Here is a 13,621-nt window from a genome sequence, read left to right as displayed (position 1 = left end):
AGTAAATGAAGTATCTAGACAAGATGGACTGTGGTATGTCAGTTGCAGCTATCTGAGCAACATGTAATAGCCCAAAAGAAACATCTGAAGCTGCTGGTTAAACATTTCTGGCGTAGAGGCTGTGTAATTTACGTCCTGCGCCAAGAAAATGAATACCCACGACTCCCATACTAGTTTCCTGAAGAAAGTTCATCAATGGTAGACGATCAGCAAAAAAAAAACATTTTCTTTCAGGACTTGAAGTGTTCTAGGATGTAATTAGAAAGTGACTTCTAGAAATTCCCGATCACATATAGAAGTCCTTTTGAGCTCGCTCATTAAAAAAAAGAATCCATTGGAGAATTTTGGCAGGAGGACGTTTTAACGAAGATCGCCAAACCTTTTAATGATTCAGAGCAGCAATGGGCAGTTTTTTTTTAAAGGCAAACCACAACCGAAGGATCTACTAAAACAAATGTTAATGTCAAAACGGAGTGACAGTCAAGGCCACAAAGCAGACATTTTCATTTTCGTCGATTTCGGTTGAAGTTCTGACCAGCGGACGTTAGATCGCCTGAAATGGAAAGTTTGTATTTTTCTGCCAAATTTCTTAAACATAAAGTTGCAGCACGTTTTGTTTTAGCAAACCATTGTTTATACTTGTTTTCTTATTGCCATTCGGAATCAGTCCAATTTTTAAATGCAAACGTTCGATAGGGAGTTCGTGAGTTGAAAAAAGAGCACAACCAAATCAGATATGAAACATGTTGGTATAGCGTGTATATACCTTAACATTAGTTTCATATTTATTTCAAGTGCCCCTAACACGTCCCAAGTGACGTTTACTTTATCCTACTGTACAGTTGATGTTGAATAAGCTATAATCGAAAGTAAGACATATTCCTACCTTTTAAAATGTTCTATTTACAACATGTTAGATTTATGTTTTTCCATGTTACGTGTTGTAAATGTTTTCCTTTTAAGTAGAAATATAAGGAAACAGCTAACCATAAACGTTAAGCAGCACTAATAAAGCAAGGTAATTGTATTACAAACACAGTAAGAAAACCCTTTCTCTTTTTCGCGGGAGCAATTTCCATTATTTGTTAGGTTAGGTCTGTAAAAAAAACACGTTTTAATTTTAAGCAGCGAAAGCCAATTCCAACCAAAACATATTAGCCGATAAGGTCAATGATAGCATCTACTGAAAATGGTGCGATTGCATCACGTGACGATGTTACTACATTCGAACAAAGCGCGGGAATAAAATACAGCCGTGGGATTTTAAAAATAACATTTGTTTTCTGTTGTTGTTTGGGCGGGTGAACTATCCAGGGGCTTGGGAGGGAACGCGGAGTATTGGAAAGAATAATTGAAAATATCCGAAATTAAACTCACCGTGTCGGTAACAACCCACACGTTGCTAAACCCAAAACCGTAAGAAAGGGAATGAAAAAGTTCCAAATGAAACGATCGTGAAAAATCGACGCTTGACGTTCACATATCCGCTGCCGGAAAGGCGTCGTGTGCTTTGTTGTTGGGGAATATTTTTTTTTTTTTGGCAGCAAGAAAAAAAATCCTTCTTTGGTTGCCCCAAAAAATCTCCGGGGTTGAGAAAAAAGGGTTGACTGTTTTTATTGCTTTCCTCTCACTCCCAATTGACTACTGGCTTTACTAGCAGCGTTATTCCTGTTCGCGCCTAAATGACGCGTCCATCAGCAGTGAAAACATGACATTTTGGCTAATGGATTGAAGGTGATGTGGTTGGTGAAAGTACGCGGATTTGTTTTAAATAAAAATTTTCTCAAGAGTTGGATTTTTTTCACGAAAGAAAAAAAGTAATCTTTGCCGTAACCAGAAGCCATTTTGAAAAGTCCACTATCACGACCGATTCGGCAGCAAAACCAATTGTGCACACAACCATGGAAACGTTCGGAAAGAAAAAAAGAAATGGCTACACGAAAAAGGCCACCAAAAAAAGGTAATTCAAAAGAGAATCAAAGAAAACTATATAAGAGACAGAAAAAATGGCTACACATATAAAACTGCTAGCAAGCGGATGACTGGGAGCGGAATAAAGCAGAAAGCAACATAACCGTTCGTGGCCTTACCGTTTTCGATGCGGTGCATTAGGCGTTTCCCTTGACAGAGGTCAATTTTGTGAGAAGTTTTTCCTTTACATTCTCAGAAGGCAGACGTCGGTGTACGCGCCCCTTTAAAAAGGACCCGTAACCCGGATTCCTTTAATGTTTGGAGGGTTCCTTTTGGTGCTTCGTTCTCCTGTGATACCGAGTTCAGTGTTTTCTTCAGTGTAGTTCTCTTTAGCCAATCGAACAGAATAAATGAGTTTAGAATTTCGTTGCTGTCCATATTACTTTATCATTTGTGTGTTACTGTAAATTTAAACTTCTTCCAAGAAATAGAAGTGTAATAAAAGATCTTACGAATGATAAACTACTATATTCGTACTTTCCAATTGTTGTGCATTTTTGTCCATCACTGTATGTGTATTTTCGATTTTTTTTTCTCTCAAAACCCTTCTAATGGTGGTACATTTTTGTTCATCACTGTATCCGTACACATTCCGTGTGACCTTAGTTTGTACCAGATTTTAAATAAATCATTCATGCGCATTGTTGGGCATATGATTATGCTACCGGGGGCCACAAAGACAACAACCCGGCGCGAGTTTCCTTGCGATCATATTACGTCGTTCGTTTCCCGTACTAGGGCCATTCGTCTCGGTACCCGTTTGGTTGTTGTTTAAGGAAAATGAAAGAAGAAGGAATAAAGTTTAATTAACTTCTAAGATTACTATACTGCCGGTGTATATGGGCCTGAGCGATTCCCTAAAAGCAAAACCAAACAACGAACACTGTGGCGAGGAAACTTGGATGTTATTGTGGTTCCGTACACGATCGACAACAAGATTCTTCGCATGGCGACACGGTCGAGAATCGATCCGAATTATCTGCCGTAATGGAAATTGCCAGCAGTTTCAATTTAATTTACATTTTTAATTAAGTAGTTTTTGAATTCAGGAAGTAATTTTTGAATTAGCTTTGAGGGAAAATTAAAGCATTTTGATTGAGTTTTTAAAACTATAAAATATTGTAAATAGTTTTGTGTAGATAAAATCAAACCGTTTGATAGAAAAAAAATGTTAATAATAATCAGACAGTCCCAAACCATTTAAAATGGACAATATGATTTATGGACTGTGCGATTTTGCAGCGCGGAACATTTCATGTGTGATAAATCACCAATAATTTACTACTGACATGTTGGTACAGAAAAACCGGTCGTTCGATATTTATCGATCGTTCGATCGTGCTTATGAATTATGAAATGTTGGCTTTAGTGCTTCTCCATTTACCTTCACCGTTGGATAATTTTTATTATCCCGCCAGAGCATCACTGTCTGGTAACATATCCATCCTGTAGCTCTGTAGGGCTCCCTAGGGATAGGTGACCGGGGGACATTGAATAAAATAAACAACTTCTTCCACGTTGAGGTAAATGATTCTGAACGAAAAAGTGAACAAAACAAAAAAAGCCACACCACTGTTCCAGCCTGGCCACATTACTGTTTGTCTGTGCTGTACTGCGTGGCTGATTGAAACGAAAAAAAAAAAATTAACACGAATTTTCGTCTTTGTTTACATCGACACCGCCACCATGGAGAGCTGTCGAGGTGGCAAACCGTAATCCCTTCGGTACGCGAACGTTAAACATTAAATGAAATTGTGGGAATTTTTTCACCCCGTGGCACTGCTCTATCCCCCCACACGCACTGCCGCATATTACCGCTCTTCCTTTTCCACCCTTTCTTCGTTGAGGGTGGTTGGAGCTGTAAATATTTATGAAAATGGAGAAACTCGGTGTTTAATTAGGTGCGTCTTTTTTATCCATGGATTGAATGGCAGTGCGGGCGCTTGATGAGGGCAAAGTCGTCGCCATCGATTACATTCTTGGCTTGGCGCACTGTTGATGGTTTGCTAACCATTTTTCCTATTGCATTAAGGGATTTTTTTTCTCCGTAGAATCTTTGTATAATCATGGTGTAAAGGGTATTTGTCATGCAACGAACGAGACAAAGGTGGGGAAACTATTTGAATTTTATTGGTTGGGTTTAAAAGAATCTAACCTTTAGACTTTAAACTTTTATGAACATAACATATAAGGCACTTTTATCTATTTTTTTAACAGAATATAAAAAAAAACAAAAGATCATGTGTCAGATAGCACTATACGTCTTACACATACCTCAGATCAAGCTAGTATTTGTTCTGTACCGCTACAGCCACCTCAAGAGATCTATGCCTTTCTCGCTCTTTTTTACGGGGAAATTACCGTAGCTGGATAATCAGTCCAGTGCACGAGGTAAATTAAAAGTAAACTCTCATCTCTCAACTTATTTCGAAGCAAATTGATTCGAGCCGCCCAATTATGTCCTGTCGGTTTACAATGTGTGGAAATAATTAATGGAATGTGTGTTCTTCAAGTAATTTATCATAACAAAGTTAATTTTTAAATCATTCAGGCATTCATTGAACAGTCTAGGTAAGACTATCATCATTGTCGTTTTATTGGCTATCTTATGAATTTATTTGCGTTACAGCTGTTCATTGGATTTATGTGTGTAATGGCAATTAAAAAAGCGCAATGTCTCATTTTCGGCCCAGATAGAAACATCAGGACGAGGCTATAATCTTGGGACGCAGTGTCAGAGAGATGACTGGCCAACCGAAAGCGGAAGTCATGTTAAGTCATGTCCTATGAACTATGTGATTTTTTCTACCATTGGATTATCAAGCGCCACAAGAAAATCTTCCAAACCGCTCACGGTCCAATACACTTGTTTGCCAATTCATTATCACGGGATTTCTTTTTCTTTCCTTCGGGATTACACAACTGTAAGCGATTATTTAACGAGCTCAGCCGTAAATCCGGAATGGGTAAGACATCTGCGTAAAAGCAGCTTATTTGGTAAGAATTATATTGTAAACAAATTGTATTGCCATTCAATGCTAAACTGACATGAACATGATCTATACTGACCTCTGTTTTACAACAGAGGCATGCAGGATGGTTCATTATCATCATCAACATTACTGACAGTGTACGCACAGAGAGGTTTGATTTTAATTCTGTATCATGCCTAGAGGTGATCGGAAAGACCCTTAAGTGAAGTAAATGTATTCTGCGATAACGAAAGAACTTATAAGTTTCATAATTTCCGAATCACAGTTTAGTGTGGTGCTGAGCGTTGTCGCGATCGTAGATTCCGTCTTGTGCTTAAAATGGGTGTCTGGTACATAGTATTGCTTTCCGTAATTATCGGAGTTGTGACTACAGAACCTTCTCCTAGTAATCCATCTCTTCCTTTGGACGAGGCCAAGGCTACAGTTGAATCGCGTGTACTACAGCGAGTGGAGCTTTTGTTACAAACCTTGAGCGACAAACTAATAGTGTTGGACGATCGTGTCGATGAAATGAAACGAGAGATCGGCAGCTTATTTCTTGTGCAAAATAAAACCAACGAATCTTTGGGAAAAGTTTCGGAACAATTGCAAACCTTCTCAACGTCAACTGCACAGCAGATGGTCAATATAGGCCACCAGTCCGGACGACTTGCGGAAGATTCAGGAGTATACTTTATGCGACCGGATCCATCGAAAGATATTACTTTTGCAGCAGTTCGCGACTGGACAAATAATCATGGATATGGTGACAACTGGATCGTTTTCCAGCGACGTTTGAACGGTTCGGTCAGTTTCCGTCGCAACTGGACCGAGTATAAGCAGGGGTTCGGTGATCTACGCGGTGAACACTGGTTGGGGTTGGAAAAGCTGCACATGATCGTGAAATCCCGTCGTCACGAGCTGCTCATCGTGTTGGAAGACTTCGACGGTGTGATTGCGTATGCACATTATGATGACTTTCAAATCGGTGATGAAAGTGAGAAATACGTCTTAAAATCGGTCGGTGAATATTCCGGCACTGCGGGTGACTCATTTACCCATCACAAGGAAGAAATATTTTCAACACACGATCAGGACAATGAGTCTAACTGTGCCAAAAAGTACGGTGGCGCATGGTGGTTTCACAGTTTCTTTTGTGTTTTTAGGTACAGTTAATTGAAGATATTTCTGGTAGTGTTATAATATTTACTAACCACTTGTTTGATTCTTTGCTTCATTTCTGTAGTCATTTGAACGGAGAATATATCAAAGGCAAAACCAATCGAATGGATCAAGGCATTAATTGGCTTTATTTTCGGGGGCAATATTATTCCCTGAAGAGCACCAAAATGATGGTCCGTCCTGCTGAGTAAACAATGATTGTGGAAAGAGAACTAATCGCTACAAAAAAAAACACGCTGGTGTGAAACTGTGGAGACAACTTTTACAAGAGTAATAAAGCAAAATTTTAAAATTTTAACGATTTGGGGCTATAATTTTGGGGATGACCAAAACCAACCACTGACAAATATAATAACCAAGTTTTTGTTAAAGTTTTTTTTCCTTTCACGTGCTGATATACCAAGACAGTTGTTCGCTTTTGCAATGGAGAGAAGTTTTCTCACCCTTGTCTTTATCAACTCTGAAAAATGTAACTACTGCTCTTCCGCTTACGTTTCGACATGATCTCATTTACTTCTCCGATTCGATTCAATTAATTTTGAATTTTGAATCTCCGACGGATGAGAAAAAATGAATTTCTTTATTTTTTCAGGTATATCAAGTTCTGATGGCGGTCAAATGAAAATAATGTCCTATCCTCCTGTTTATGTTGTAAATGTTTCATGCCATTTGAATTTAAACTCCATACCCTTGGGATGTACTTGGTTCAGGGGAAGAATAGAGCATGACGTAATTCCAGTGAAACTACTATAATTGAAAGATTTTTCGCATTTTTACATAACTATAATCCAAAAGCGATTTGAATATGAAAGAACCCCCTTATCGGTAGTAGCGTAGTCGGTGAGCGGAACGTTCACGACATATGAGAGAGATGCTTTACGACACAAACGAAATATTAGTCGGAAGAGGTGCTAAGACGTGCCTCCTATGACCTATGCGATTCGTTCTACCACCTTCTTATCAGGTGTTGATACACTTAGTCTTAAATCGTTCAAGGCCCAACACCCTGGTTTGCCAATTCATTATCACGGTATTCATGCTGGAGAATTAATGATCTTGTAGGCTCATTTTCAAGAAAGACACGGCATGGACTGTTTAGGAAGATCCATACAGCAAACAAATTTTATTGCCCTTGAATGCTGATTATATGACCTAAACTGACCCATGTTCATCAAGACATGCTGGAGAAGTTTCGTTATCATCATCAACATTACTGACAGCACACATACAAAGGGGGTTAAATTTAGTTCATTATCATGCGTAGAGATGATCCTAATGACCCTTATGTGAAGTAAAAGTATTCTGCGATAACGCAAGAACCTATAAGTTCCATCATTTCTGAACCACAGTTTAGTGTGCTGCTGTGCGTTGTACGATCGCGATCGTTGGTTCAAGTTTCAAGTTTGAAATGGGTGTGTGGTACATTGTGTTACTTTCCGTGATAATTCGAGTGGCGGCTACAGATCATCCCCCAAACAATCCACCATTCGCTTTGGATGAGGCTAATGTTGCGGCCGAAACACGAATACTGGAGCGATTGTCGCATTTGTTACAAAGCTTGAGTGACAAAATACAAATGTTGGACGATCGAGTTGACAGTTTATTACTTGCGCAAAATGACACTACCAAATCGTTGGGAAAAGTTTCGGAACAATTGCAAAGCTTTTCAACGTCATCTACACAGCGGATGACCAATCTAGAGCAGAAGCTAGAACGACTTCCTGAAGACACGGGGATATATTACCATCAACCGAATACTACCATCAACATAACATTTGAAGTATCGCGTGACTGGACAAATAACCACGGATTTGGTGGCGACTGGATCGTTTTCCAGCGACGGTTCAACGGTTCGGTCAATTTCTATCGTAACTGGACCGAGTACAAGCAGGGATTCGGTGATCTACGCGGTGAACACTGGTTGGGGTTGGAAAAGTTGCACGCGATCGTGACAACCCATCGACACGAGCTGCTCATCGTGATGGAAGACTTCGACGGTGTGATTGCGTATGCCCATTACGATGACTTTCAAATCGGTGATGAAAGTGAGAAATACGTCATAAAATCGGTCGGCAAATACACCGGTACGGCGGGTAATTCGTTTTCCTCTCATAAGAACGAATTCTTTTCAACATACGATCAGAATAATGACAAATCTTACAAATATCCTTGTGCCGTAACGTATGGTGGTGCCTGGTGGTTTAAGAAGTGTTATCATAGGTACTTGGTTTAATGGATTTAATAGGTTATACAATGAAAACTTATTCGTTTTATTTTATTCTTTCTGCAGCCATTTGAATGGAGAATATTTGAAAGGGAAAAGTAATCAACTAGCTGGTATTGTTTGGTACACATTTCGAGGACATTATTACTCTCTGAAGAGCACCAAAATGATGGTTCGACCAGTTGCGTGAATATTAAACCTAAATGTTAAACAAAATGAAACCCAAATCACACTAATAAAGATGAAACGAAACTATTGGACGATCGTGTGGATGACCGATGTTTTTTACAAAAAAGAAAACTCTATTATTAATTAACATTTTTCCTACATCAATTCAATGACTTCAATATGTAACTTTTCAGCTTTTCAGCTTGTTCAGGCTCTTAGTTTGAAATCTGCGCTTGCGGTTTATAGAAGTTGAAAAGGCTTCATTGCGCGTAACACTATCAGGGCAGGTACCCGTCGATAAAATGTTTATTTCTAAACAGCTATATCCATTTCTTACACACTGGACTCAAATTCTGAAAGAAAAGTAAATTTTCCTTTTCAACCATACAAGGACATAGGGGAACTAGGAAAAATTGTGAAATTAGTGCAGGAATCTTCAATTGCTTCTTAGTGGAGGACATAAAATATTCGGCCTCCACGTTAGTGGTGGAGGCATCATCCACGAAGATCGCGGAATCTCGCTTCGTTTTGAGGACATTTTGATTCTTCAACTTTAACCGCTCTGCTGCGTGAGTTGTGTTATTCAGATATAATAATTAGTAATTGACGGTCGAGCGGTGTCGTCTGGCAATCTGATATTACGGCCCTTCTTTCGATCGCATCAACCGCATCACTTGATCTTGCGTAGCATCGCAGCAGCGTGTTGGAACGTGGATGTCCTTCGGCTACTGTTTTGATTGATTGGTACAAAACGAAGAGCACCTTCCAACTGTGGTGAGTTATGCTCCTAGGAGGCTCTAAGCGGATAGGTAGTTGGCTCCTCATTTCAACCGAGCGGATAGGAAATTTGATGGATTGAAAAGCGTGCTGAAATTGGTTGTGGGAAGGGGGAGGGGGAGTGGCAGATCATAGATGGATAGGAGGACAGGGGATACATCGAGGGTTGGAGGCTTTGGAACTTATCGGAGGGTAAATTTTCCATCTAGGCTCGAGATCTACGCCACTTTGTTGTTGTTTATTTTGCTTGGAACACCTATAGATGGCAGAACATCTAGCAACTCTACTACTTCTTGTCATTAGATATGCCAAGTTCTGCGGGTAACCTAGGTGCTCTCCCAAGGTTAAAAAAAATCATGAATACCTCACATATAGTTTGTTTTTACTAGCAAATCGGCCCGGTTACAGAGCTATGCAACAGAACCCCGATGTGTATGCAAACTCAATGATGTTTAAAGAGGTTTTCTTCCCAATTGGTAGACGTTGTTAATTTTATTTCATTTAGTTTAATAAATTGTCAAATTTCTCATCTCGGGCAACCTTATAAAAATTTGGCTCTTAGGCTCTCATAAAAAAAACTATTCGGAAAATCATTCCAAGTCACATATAGTTATTGTTGTTATTACAGGTTTTAACAGAACTTGAGTCTTAACGGCTTCGTTCTTCTCTCAGTCTAATATAGCCATTCGTCTGATCTGGACATCTTGCGTCGTGTTTTAGATATTTGGTCATTGTAGTAGTTTAGTTCTGAATCTTGGTCAGTTATCACGACTGAAATGTATCGTAAAAATATACTACACGTCGTGTTTGTTTTCAGCTCCCATCTGGAACACATGCAATATATCATTTTAACATGAGTATTCCAAATTACACTTAAGCACTTCTTAACATTCTTGCGTCAGATTTCATAGGCATCGCACATAATTTTGTCGAAAGTCGATGTCTTTCACAATTAGCAAAATACAACTGATTGGATATGTCTAAGGTTGAGTAGCCATCCACGCTCAGGTACCACAGATTACCCAAGTTTTTTTCTGACTTTTTTCTCACATACAGTATATTAGAGTCATTCCTTTCTAGTAACAGGCACATACATGTTTAGATTTCAGATGTGCCTGGTAGTGTATTTGGTAGCGGCGCCAGTCTTCATTGGACAGGACCGGTACAAAATTACATCCGGACCAATCCCTTGTTCCCAGGAACAACTATCCAGGTTACGGGTGAATAAAGTTAAAAAAGTCCAGAATTAGCTGACCAATATTTCTTGATGTTGTGCTTGTGTAATTGCTTATTGAAGCACAGGCGTTCTGCAAAAAAAAAAAAAAAAAAAAATATATATATATATATATATATATATATATATATATATATATATATATATATATATATATATATATATATATATATATTTATCCTACAAAAATCTTTTCGTCTCGTAAAAACTACATACATTGACGGCAACAATTCTGTAATCGTAAATTTGAAATTTCCGGTGAATTACAATGATCAAGATGATGATGGAAGCCAGTTCTCTTGGCTAATGTGATTTGAACTGACGATTATTGCCTATGATTTTACCGAGCTTTTCATTCAAAAGAAGTTTCCTATCTGAATTTGATGGCGTTTTAGCCGTTGGGTCTTGACTCCACAAAATTCTGCGTTTCAAGAATCCTGGTTACCTGGTTTGATAAAATGTTCTCTATTTAAACAGGGAAGTAAACAACATAGCATAACAACAACAGCAACTGCTCCTGAAACAGTCTCGCAAATCAATTAGTAAAAAACATGAAAAATTGCAGCGAATCAACCAGTAAAGCAGCTTCTTTAATACCTTTATTTAGTTGCTGTAAAACATGGCATTATTTTCCATGCTGCTATCTTCTTAGATTCAATGACCATTTCTGGTCTTCTTTGATTTGTATTAATCAGGATAGTGAGTCCTGTGTTTACTTAGTACTTGGAAGCTTTGGGACGGCCCGGTGGCTTGATGGTAGCGACGCTGGTCTTTACAGGAATGGACCGGGACCAAAATCCATCCTAGACCGGGACCCATCCCGGGACTAACTATTCAGCTACTGGTAAATAAAGACACAGAAAGCCAGAATTGGCAGGCTCAGACCTATTAAGGTTGTTGTGCCGATAGAAGAAGAAGTAGTGAGTGCTGCGTGCGGGGGTACGGCTCGAATAGGGTTTTGTACCAGTTTTTTGTTTAAGAAACCATTCACCCTGTATCACCTACCAAAATTTAAATCTTTTTGACAATTAAACAATTAAAAACATTCTTAAATAGCGCGTCTGTGGACGTCAATACGTGTAAAAAACTTCCATTTGGTAAATCCATAGTATACATGGAAAAATATATTGTTGGCGAGAGAATCATAGAAGGCGTTGAAAGAAGAGATGTGAAATCAAAAATGATCCATGGATGTGGGAAATAATGTTACCATGGAAACGTTATGCGTCGCCTCCAACTAAAATTTGTATAGCGATAAGCTTGGAGATATTAAATGCCTTATGGGAGAATACGTTTATTGTTCTTTAATTTTTAGTTTTCTAATTATCCAAGTATTTCAAGTATCTAAGAATTTTCTAAAGTCATATTAGTAAATTTTCACCCAATCATTTAGTCTTAATTCCATATTTATTGTTTCAATTACAATTACGCAGCAGGTCGAACCATCATTTTGGTGCTCTTCAGGGAGTTTGTTTTTCCCCGAAACGAATTCCAAGTGATACCAGCTACACGCATGTTATTTGCATTTAAATACTCTCCGTTTAAATGGCTGCAGGAAGAAAGAAATCGATTATTCAATATTATTCCACTTATAAACTCCCAGTTGCAGGTACCTATGATAACAGTTGTAAAACCACCATCCGCCAACAAACGACTTGGCACAATTTTCATCGGCGTTATCATTGTCCTGATCGTATGTTGTAAATAATTCGCCCTTGTGATGGGTGAACGAATCACCCGCTGTACCGGTGTATTTGCCGACCGATTTTATGATGTATTTCTCACTTTCATCTCCGATCTTAAAGTCATCGTAATGGGAATACGCAATCACACCGTCGAAGTCTTCCAACACGATGAGCAGCTCGTGACGACGGGTTTTCACGATCGCGTGCAGCTTTTCCAACCCTAACCAGTGTTCACCGCGTAGATCACCGAATCCTTGCTTGTACTCGGACCAGTTACGATAGAAATTGACCGAACCGTTGAACCGTCGCTGGAAAATGATCCAGTCGCTACCAAATCCGTGGTTATTTGTCCAGTCACGAGCTGCGTCAAACGATATATTCTTGGATGGATCCGGTCGCATAAAGTATACTCCAGTGTCTTCTGAAAGTCGATCTAGCTTGTGCTCTAGATTGACGGCTCGTTCCGTAGTTGACGTTGAAAAGCTCTCCAGCTTCTCCTCAAACTTTGCCAACAATTTGTGCGTGGTATGAAACATTTCGATCGTTTCGTTGTGCACTTCACTTAAACTTTTAGTAAGACATGATGAAATATAATTACAGCTCAAACTTTCATGCTGCATCAGTTGTTCTAAGTAGGAACCTTCTGATTCGCTTAGCACTAGGAGTATACTGCCCATGTCACTGTTCATCTCATTGACCCGATCGTTAAAGGATTTTATTTTATCGCTTAAAGCGTCTGATAAACTATCAACTCTCTCTAGTATTTGCGATTTGGGTGTGGTCATGTCTTTTTCTACAGCAAAAGTTTGATTTTCAGGATCAGTGCCATCGCTTGCCACCGCGCCAATGATCACTGAAAGAACTATGAAACACCAGGTACCCATTTTAAGCACCATTTTAAGACAGAATCTATATTCCATGTCGTACAACGCACAGTACTTCACTAAGATGTAGATTAGAAGAGATGAAGCTACTTATATGCTCGGACTGGCAAGTAGATTACGCGAGGCTTAAACATATGTATCAGCAAGAAAGTATTCAGATGACTACGAAAGATCACTCGGATGATTGTCATGCAGTGTCTGCATGATGACGCTCGGGTAAAACCCAAATAGTCAAATGAATAATTAAAACTGAACCTCTATTATACCACCTATACTTTCAGCAGCTCCTCATGATTTCAATAATGATAAGGGAAAAAGCAATCGTATTTAGGTAATTGATGATTTGCATAATGTTTAGCTTGTTATGTTACCACAGCGAGACTCCGTATTTAAGACTGTGTACATTGATCGCAAACTGATAGTGCTGATTATACTGAAATCTGATACTTGGGTGTAGTATACTTTCATACTACTCAGCCAGGCATCAATCTGTGAATTTACCAATTCAAACATACTCCTTTATC

General features: G+C 39.0%; 3 protein-coding genes across 3 annotated transcripts; 2 read left to right on the top strand and 1 right to left on the bottom strand.

Annotated features, from left to right (window-relative positions):
- Window positions 1–5,282: 5,282 nt before the first annotated feature.
- LOC128296761 (microfibril-associated glycoprotein 4-like) lies at window positions 5,283–6,316 on the top strand. The gene is made up of 2 exons (XM_053032245.1): window positions 5,283–6,109; window positions 6,190–6,316. The coding sequence occupies exons 1-2, from the start codon at window positions 5,283–5,285 to the stop codon at window positions 6,314–6,316; spliced, it is 954 nt and encodes a 317-aa protein (XP_052888205.1).
- Window positions 6,317–7,533: 1,217 nt separating this feature from the next.
- Window positions 7,534–8,539, top strand: LOC128296765 (microfibril-associated glycoprotein 4-like). Its single transcript, XM_053032248.1, has 2 exons — window positions 7,534–8,345; window positions 8,416–8,539. The coding sequence occupies exons 1-2, from the start codon at window positions 7,534–7,536 to the stop codon at window positions 8,537–8,539; spliced, it is 936 nt and encodes a 311-aa protein (XP_052888208.1).
- Window positions 8,540–11,811: 3,272 nt separating this feature from the next.
- LOC128296769 (microfibril-associated glycoprotein 4-like) lies at window positions 11,812–13,097 on the bottom strand. The gene is made up of 3 exons (XM_053032253.1): window positions 12,908–13,097; window positions 12,142–12,733; window positions 11,812–12,077 (listed from the first exon to the last, which is right to left on the bottom strand). Exons 1-3 carry the CDS (start codon window positions 13,095–13,097, stop codon window positions 11,954–11,956), a joined length of 906 nt encoding a protein of 301 aa, XP_052888213.1. The 3' UTR covers window positions 11,812–11,953.
- Window positions 13,098–13,621: the final 524 nt, after the last annotated feature.

Source organism: Anopheles moucheti, chromosome 2, assembly GCF_943734755.1.
Source record: "Anopheles moucheti chromosome 2, idAnoMoucSN_F20_07, whole genome shotgun sequence".
NCBI classification, from domain to species: Eukaryota; Metazoa; Arthropoda; class Insecta; order Diptera; family Culicidae; genus Anopheles; species Anopheles moucheti.
This window is presented reverse-complemented; position numbering and strand designations above follow the sequence as displayed.